Source organism: Trichechus manatus, unplaced genomic scaffold, assembly GCF_000243295.1.
Source record: "Trichechus manatus latirostris isolate Lorelei unplaced genomic scaffold, TriManLat1.0 scaffold00255, whole genome shotgun sequence".
In the NCBI taxonomy this organism is placed as follows: Eukaryota; Metazoa; Chordata; class Mammalia; order Sirenia; family Trichechidae; genus Trichechus; species Trichechus manatus.
In genome coordinates, this window is record NW_004444191.1 from 2,548,467 (window position 1) to 2,557,743 (window position 9,277).

Below are 9,277 nucleotides of genomic sequence, written 5' to 3' on the forward strand. Positions count from 1 at the left end.
ACCCTGGAAAGCATGGCCCCTGGATTCTCTATCAGCCCAGAACTAAAACAATTTCCGAGGCCAACTCTTCAGACAGGGACTGGACTGGACTGTGGGACATAAAGTGATACTCCTGAGTTGTGTGCCGCTTAGCTCAAATATTTTGGAGACTAAACGGGCAGCTTCTGTCCGGAGGTGAGATGGGAAGGCAGAGAGGGTTAGGAGCTGGTTGAATGGACAAGGGGAGTTGGGTGGAAAGGAGGAGTGTGCTGTCACAGTATGGGGAGAGCAATTAGAGTCACATAACAATGTATGTATAAATTTTTGTATGGAAAAAAATAAAAATAAAAAAATAAAAAGACGCATTGCATTGGGCAAATTTGCTGCAAAAGACCTCTTTAAAGTGTTGAAAAGCAAAGACGTCACCTTGAAGACTAAGGTGCGCCTGACCCAAGCCATGGTATTTTCAGTTGCATCATATGCATGCAAAAGCTGGACAATGAATAAGGAAGACCGAACAAGAATTGAAGCCTTTGAATTGTGATGTTGACAAAGAGTATTGAATATACCATGGACTGCCAGAAGAACGAACAAATCTGTCTTGGAAGAAGTACATCCAGAGTGCTCCTTAGAAGCAAGGATGGTGAGACTACATCTTACATGCTTTGGACATGTTGTCAGGAGGGATCAGTCCTGGAGAAGGACATCATGCTTTTGGTAATCCATCAGCGAGATGGATTGACACAGTGGCTGCAACAATGGGCTCAAACATAGCAACGATTGTGAGGATGGTGCAGGACTGGGCAGTGTTTTGTTCTGTTGTACATGGGGTCACTCTGAGTTGGCACCAACTCGATGGCACCTAACATCAACTACTTTGAGGAGGCAACTCTTCCCCGTTAGTGTTCTGAGTGCCTTCTAACCTGAGGGGCTCGTCTTCTGGCGCTATACCAGACAATATTTCACTTCTACTTATAAAGTTTTCACTGGCCAGTTTTTTTAAAAGTAGATCGCCAGATCCTCCTTCTAATCTGTCTTAGTTTGGAAGCTCCACTGAAACCTCTCCACCATGAGTGACCCTGCTGGCATTTTTCAGTGTACAGAGAGGTCCAAAAATGAGTAAGAAAAGTAAAGCCGGCCCAATGAAAAAATGCATAAAGGACATGCAAAGACAATTCATAGAGAAGGAAATACAAATAACATTTTTATAAACATTTTTATGGCCATTTTCAAATCTATACAAAGGTAGAGAGAGTAGTTGGAGAACCCCAATAAACCTGTCTGTCACCCAGGTCAACAGCTGTCAACAAGTGGTCAATCTTATTTCATCTAAACACTACCCCCTTGTGTTATTTTTTTAAAAGCCCACATGTCATATCACTTCATTTGTAAATGTTTTAGTATGTACCTCTCATAAAGTACATTTTTTATTATTTTTAGCCAAGTTACAATACATTTATAAAAATAACGATAACGAGCACATTTAAATGAAAGATGCACTCCACCTAATTCACAAAAAGAAGTACAAATCAGAACTGTAAGGCATTACCGTTTTTCACCTGTCAGATTAAGAGATGAAAAAGTTTGATAACACCGTGTACAAGTCCACAAGACCTTATTTTAGACCTTGGGGTTAAGTGTGCTTTGGGAGCAGCATTTTTCGTATTTTAAAGAAGGTTATTCAGTGCATATACTATGTCATGAATTGAATTGTGTCCCCCAGAATTAAGCCACCATGATTGGTTTAAGCCAGGATTGCCAGTATTGTGTGGTTGTCCTCCATTTTGTGATTGTAGTTTTATGTTAAAGAGGATTAGGGTGGGGTTGTAACACCCTTACTAAGGTCACATCCCTGATCCATTGTAAAGGAAGTTTCCCTAGGGTGTGGCCTGCATCACCTTTTGTCTTACAAGAGATAAAAGGAAAGGGAAGCAAGCAGAGAGTAGGGGACATCATACCATTAAGAGAGCAGTGCTGGGAGCAGAGGGCATCCTTTGGACCCAGGGTCCCTGCGCAGAGAAGTTCCTAGTCCATGGGGAAAACTGCTGACAAAGACCTTCCTCCAGAGCCGACAGAGAGAGAAAGCCTTCCCCTGAAGCTTATGCCCTGAATTTGGACTTCTAGCCTACTACACTGTGAGAAAATAAATTTCTCTTTGTTAAAGCCATCCACTTGTGGTATTTCTGTTATAGCAGCATTAGATGACTAAGGCATACTATATACCATCATAAGTAACATCCCTTGCAGGCTGTGGGACAGTGGCTTGTAATCAATATATTAATATTGTACAACAAACTATGGATATTCCCATTAAGTGGGACAAATAAAGACATAAACGGTGTTAGATCCGTTCTGGTCAAAGTTTGCTGTCAGGTGAGTCCAGGTCAGGTCAGGTTTACAAATAAAGAGAAAGCCTTCGGTTTCAGAACTGCAGATAAGAGATTATAAATATCTGAGTATATGGGGAAATGAGCATTCCTCAGGCATTATTGCTGGAGGTGTAAATGGGTGTAACCTCTGGAGAGCAAGTCGGCAGTATCTATAAAAATGTTAAATGCACATTGACTTCGATCTAGCATTCTCATCTCTTCCTGTGGCCCATGCGGATGTACTTCTGAATATGACAGAGGTGGTATGTTAACAAAAGGATTCAGTGAGGCCTTGTTTATGGTACAGCAAATAGACTAGCAGCAGCTTAAACGTCTGTTAAATAAATGATGGTATATTCCTACAGTAGAGCCATTTTTAAAAATGAAGTTTTATGTAGTTACTCAACATGACATCAAAAATAAAGTGAAAAAAATAAAAGGTGCAGAAAAGTATGCTGCCATTTATGTTTTACGGAAAAATAGATAGTCTTGCATGTATATTATGTGTTATGTGTAGATCATTTCTAAAGGGTATATAAGAAACTATAAATAAATAAGAATAAATGATTCTCTATTCACCCTTTGATATTCCTTGAATTTCCATTCACATGCATCACCTTTTTAAAAATTATCAACCTCAGAAATCATCAGATAAACAATTCATCTTCTTCAAATATTCATTATCTTACTTGTTTCCAAAAATAATTAATTTAAAATATTATTTTAATATCCTTCAGAGTTATTTTATATGTAAAATCCAAACTAAAATAAATGGCAGAATTTTTGCTCCTCACAAATTTTGCTAATAAACTGTTACAGGTAAATATTTCTTATTTCTGTACCAGATATCTGCCTGACTGAAACCGAGTTCTCTGTAAAACTACTTTTAAAACTATGATAGGTTCATGTTTTGGAAAATAGTTAAATTCCTGTTTTTACTAATTGAAAGATAAATATGTATACTATGAGACAGTGCCAAGAAGTTTTCTCTACATATAAAATAAGATATTGTTGATAACAATTTGTTTGACTGACTTTGCAGTTGATTGAGACTAGTTGTATCCGATTAATAATCATGTTGTGGATGTTTTCATATGCCTGATCCCAGTAATACAGCAACAGTGCGAAAGATTGTATTTATGTCCTTTTCTTTTTAGATGGAAATTCCTTCTTCCAGTATTATCAATCAGTACATCGCTTGTCAAGGGCCATTACCGAACACTTGTACAGATTTTTGGCAGATGACTTGGGAACAAGGCTCCTCCATGGTTGTAATGTTGACCACACAAGTTGAACGTGGCAGAGTAAGTTAAACTTGAATCTTACGCATTGCTTGGGCTCTTCTCAAATTACGTGGCATATATAGTCCACATATTCAAATTGATTTAGTCTTTTTGATAAGCTTTAAACTTGGTTTCTTGTATTGTCATAATTAAAATCATCATGGCCAAGTGCCTGAAGTTGTTACTAATACATAATAAATGTGATGTGTCAGCCATTATTATTTAAATAAATCAACATATATCTGATAAGGGTCTTACATCTAGAATATATAAAGAACTCTTAGAGCTTAACAACAAAATGACTCAAAAAATGAAAGATGGGCAAAGGATTTCAATAGACATTTCTCCAAAGAAGATACACAAATGGCCAGTAAGCACATGAAAAATGCTCAGCATCATTTCGCCATCAGGGAAATGCAAATCAAAACCAAGAGAAACCACTTAATGCCTAGTAGGATGGTTGATATAAAAAGGACAGATAAAAACCAGTGTTAGCAATGATATGGAGACACTGGAACACTCATACACTGCTGGTAGGGTTATAAAGGTGCAGCTACTTTGGAAGGCACTCTTGCATTTCCTCAAAACGTTAAGCATAGAGTTAACATATAACCTAGCAATTCCCCCTAGCTATACCCAAGATACCTATTGTCGATAGGGTCGCTGTGAGTCAGAACCGACCCCACAGCACCTAACAACAACAACAGCACATACCCAAGAGAATTGAAAACATAGAGCCACACAAATACTTGCAGATAAATGTTCGTAGCAGCATTATTCATAATACCCCAAAAGTGGAGACAACCCGGATGGGTAAATAAAATGTGGTATATTCACACAATTGAATAGTATTTGGCAATAATAAATAAAATAAAAATGAATCAAGGACTGATAACATGCTACCACATGGATGAACCTTGAAAACATTATGCCCATTGAAAGAAGCCAGTCACAAGAGATCAAATATTTATTCCATTGATATGAAATGTCCAGAATAGGCAAACTTACAGAGACAGAAAGTAGATTAGTGGTTGCCTAGGGCCAGAAGAGCAGAGGAGGGGGAATGCAGAGTGACTACTAATGGGTGAGGGCTTCCTTTAGGAGTGATGAAAATGTTCTAAAAGTGATTGTGGTGATGTTTACGCAACTCTGCATATATACAAAAAACTATTTTATACTTTGTTTTCTTAAATGTATAATTCAGTTATTTTTAGGTCATTAACAGAATTTCACAGACATCAACAAAATCAACTTTAGAACATGTTATTGCTTCAAAAAGCAACCTGTACCCATTAACAGTAACTCCTTAATTCCCCCAAAAGTGCCCCCCTTGGCCCTAGTCAACATTAATCTACTTTCTGTCTCTCTGGATTTGCCTATTCTGGACATTTCATATCAACGGAATCATAAAATGTATGTGTTTTTTTTGTAACTGGCTTCTTTTACTTAGCATGGTATTTTCAAGCTTCATCCATGTTGTAGCGTCTATCAGTACTTAATTTCTTTTTATTTCCAGATAGTATCCTATTGCCTAGATATACCATTTTTTTTCTGTCCATTCGTCAGTAGATGGACATTTGGGTTGTTTCCACCTTTTAGCTATTATGAATAATGCTGCTAGGAACATTTACCTACAAGTTTTTTGGTGGATTGAATTGGAATTGAATTGACAGCAACACGTTTGTTTTGTTTTTTTATTGTATACGTTAAATCGGTGCATTGTATGATATGTGAATTATATCTCAGTAACGCTGTTAAAAATCTTAATTATGAAAATAAATGCATTAAGTTTAGCATTTTAGTTGCAGATTTTTTAACCTCATTGTTAACTTAAATCTAGGAAATATCAAAATCAGTGCACCATTTTTTCAACCCTCACAGTAGTAATTGATTCAGGCAAAAATTAATCATGAATGGTAAAACACTGGGTGGAAACAGGATATTTACAGTCTCAAAATATATCCAGATTGTTTATTATTACAAAGGAAAAAAAGTGACAAAGAAAAACTATTGATTGTTGGCAAATCTAGGTGAAAGGTAAATGAGAATTCATTTATATTTATTCTTGCAATAATTTATTCATTTATTCTTACAACTTTTCGGTAAGTCTGAAAGTTCTTAAAAATGAAAACATTTAAAAATTTAGTGAACATAAATCCATGTATATATCTATATACGCGTGTGTGTGTTTATTTTTTTTTAATCTGTTGATGTCAGGTTAAGTGTCACCAGTATTGGCCAGAACCCACAGGAAGTTCATCCTATGGGTGCTACCAAGTCACCTGCCACTCAGAAGAAGGAAACACTGCCTGTGTCTTCAGGAAGATGACACTGTTCAACCAGGAGGTGAGAAGGCAAGGGTATCCATTCATTAGAAATGTGTTCAAAGTAAAGGCTTGGAAATCTGAACCTTTTTTTTTAGTCTGAGTACTGATTACTAGGAAATAGTTCAAAAAATTACTAAACTGTTTGCTTCTTTGGGATACTTTGAAATATATTTAGATCAATCGGTGGCCATCTATTTCATGCCCATTCAATTCTGATACCAGCTGCATCATGCCGTGCTTCTTCCTCTGACCCTTACCACCAGAGCTAGGGCAGATCTCAAGTTAAAGGGCACAGTCCTCCAGACTAGAAAGTCTGCCCAGGACTTTAGCTTGCAGCTGCAAGCTTAGAGGTTCACACGACACCCTCACTTGTGACCTGCTGGCTCTTACTGCTCCCTCAGGTTCAGTAATTCACTTGACTAGCTCACAAAACTCACACAAAGCATCGCACTTAGGATCATAGTTTATTATAGCAAAAAGGATACAGATGAAGAGATGCATAGACGAGGTATGGGAATGTTCCCAGAGTGGAGCCTCCATGTCCCATAAAGGGACAGCACCCTCCCACATTCATCAATGTCTTTCACCAACCAGGAAGCCCATGGAGCCTCGGTGTCCAGAGCCTTTATTAGAACCTCATTATAAAGGCTTGATTGATTGAACTCAACCTTCAGCCCCCTCCCGTGGACTCTGGCTGACACCACTTGGTGGATCTTTCTGGCCTGGCCAACCCTGACCCAAGAGACTCCTCATTAGCATAAACCCTCAGGCATTGTCTGGAGGCCTCATCAAAGACACTTCAGTCACTGGGGAAATTCTACAGTAAATGAGTAACTTCTTTTATAACGATCAGCACAAAGCTGGTTCCTCTGAGGCGGAAGTTACAAATGTTCCAAATGTCCGACTTTTCCTCACTGCTGCGCCACTCCATCATCTCTAACATCACTGTACCCCTTCCCTCGGTACTCTCCCTCCTGTCTTTGGGTTTGTTAATTTTCTGCAACATCTCACAAAACTTAATGAACCATACTTAAAGTTAATGTGGTTTATTAGGGAGGTATCAGAGTACAACTCGGGATCAGATCAACTTGGAAGTAATAGGAACACAGCTCAGAATGCAGTTCCTCGATCAGGACAGCTTCTCGCCCTCTGCTGCCGGGCAACATCAAGGCCCCAGCTGGAGGCCTTTCTGGGCAAGTGTTACATCTCCTAGCTCAGTGGGTCAGCAAACCCCACTGCAGCCATCTCTCACCCGTCTCCTGATTCCTGCCGTCTCATGACGCCATCTCGTGATGCCGTCTCTCGCTGTCTTCCTTGTTACAGCTCCTCTCACTCTCTCTCTCTCTCTCTCTGTCTCGGTGTCTCCCTTTAAGCCTAGCAGGATGGCAAAATTGACCAATTCCCTTGTTAGAGTTCCATACGCCTTATTTGCATTGTTAACAAGTTACCCAAACCCCTTGGTGGGCCACAGGCACCTTATTACACCCAGTCATTTGGTGGCAGACAAGACCATGGCAAGAAAGGCCATATAAATGCGATCCGTCACACAACACATGATTTTAGAGGTTATCTCTCAGGAAACTAGGGAAAAAAAACAGGGAAAAGTTAAATTCCTTACCCCATAAATCTTATGAAGAGTACTGTTTTATTTTATAGTAAATAAATTTTCAATTTCTATAGCTAAATATGAATGGTCAGTAAAAAAGGAGCCTGGTAAATAATACTTATTTCTATTACTAGTTTATTTTTTTTAGTATTATTACTACTACTTATAACATTACTACTTTATCTGTAACACTTGATTATACCAGGGGTGTGTTTGGTTGTAAAGAATTCTTTCTCCAAGAGTTTGAAAGCATTCCCCTTGAGGACGGGAACCAGACAAGGATGCCCTCTGTCACCACTCTTATTCAACATTGTGCTGGAAGTCCTAACCAGAGCAGTTAGGCTAAAAAAAGAAATAAAGGCCATCTAAATTGGTAAGGAAGAAGTCAGAGTATCTCTATTTGCCAGTGATATGATCTTATACACAGAAAACCCTGAAGAATCTACAAGAAAACTACTGGAACTAATAGAAGATTTCAGCAAATATCAGGATACAAGATAAACATACAAAAATCAGTTGGATTCCTTTACACCAACAAAGAGAACTTCCAAGAGGAAATCACCAAATCAATACCATTTACAATAGCCCCCAAGAAGACAAAATACTTAGGAATAAATCTAACCAGAGATGTAAAAGACCTGTATGATGAAAACTACAAGACACTACTGCAAGAAACCAAAACAGACCTCTGTAAGTGGAAAAACATACCTTGCTCATGGATGGAAAGACTCAACATTGTGAAAATGTCAGTTCTACCCAAAGCGATCTACAGATACAGTGCAATCCCAGTTCATATTCCAATGGCATTTTTTAATGAGATGGAGAAACAAATCACCAACTTCATATGGAAAGGGAAGAGGCCCTGGGTAAGTAAAGCATTACTCAAAAAGAAAAACAAAGTGGGAGGCCTCACGCTACCTGATTTTAGAACCTATTATACCACCACGGTAGTCAAAACAGTCTAATACATACATAGATCAATGGAACAGAATTGAGAATCCAGACATAAATTCATCCACCTATGAGCAGCTGATATTTGACAAAGGCCCAAAGCCTGTTAATTGGGGAAAAGACAGTCTCTTTAACAAATAGTGCCAGCATAACTGGCTATCCATTGCAAAACACTGAAACAAGACCCATACCTCACACCGTGCACAAAAACTAACTCAAAATGCATCAAAGACCTAAATATCAAATCAAAAATTATAAAGATCATGGAAGGAAAATAGGGACAATGCTAGGAGCCCTAATACATGGCATAAACAGAATACAAACCATAAGTAACAATGCACAGACACCAGAATAGAAACTAGATAACTGGGAGCTCCTAAAAATCAAACTTACGCTTATCAAAAGACTTCACCAAAAGACTAAAAAGGCAACCTACAGACTAGGAAAAATTTTTGGCTACAACAAATCTGATCAGCATCTCATCTCTGAGATCCACAAGATACTGCAAAACCCCAACAACGAAAAGACAAACAACCCAATTAAAAAATGGGCAAAGGATGTGAGCAGGCACTTTGCCAAAGAAGATATTTAGGTGGCTAACAGACACATGAGGAAATGCTCACAATCATTAGCCATTAGAGAAACACAAATCAAAACTACAACGAGATACCATCTCACCCCAACAAGGCTAGCATTAATCCAAAAAACACAAAATAAGAAATGTTGGAGAGGTTGTGGAGAGACTGGAACACTTATACACTG

General features: G+C 38.4%; 1 protein-coding gene across 2 annotated transcripts in view; it reads left to right on the plus strand.

Moving 5' to 3' along the window:
* The window catches only part of PTPN4 (protein tyrosine phosphatase non-receptor type 4), a 222,437-nt gene that overhangs the window by 186,282 nt on the left and 26,878 nt on the right, over window positions 1-9,277 (plus strand). For both annotated transcript variants that reach the window (XM_023724688.1, XM_004389685.1), the window contains 2 exons: window positions 3,506-3,652; window positions 5,849-5,977. In XM_023724688.1, coding sequence (XP_023580456.1) covers window positions 3,506-3,652; window positions 5,849-5,977 — 276 coding nt within the window. The remainder of the gene's footprint in view (window positions 1-3,505; window positions 3,653-5,848; window positions 5,978-9,277) is intronic.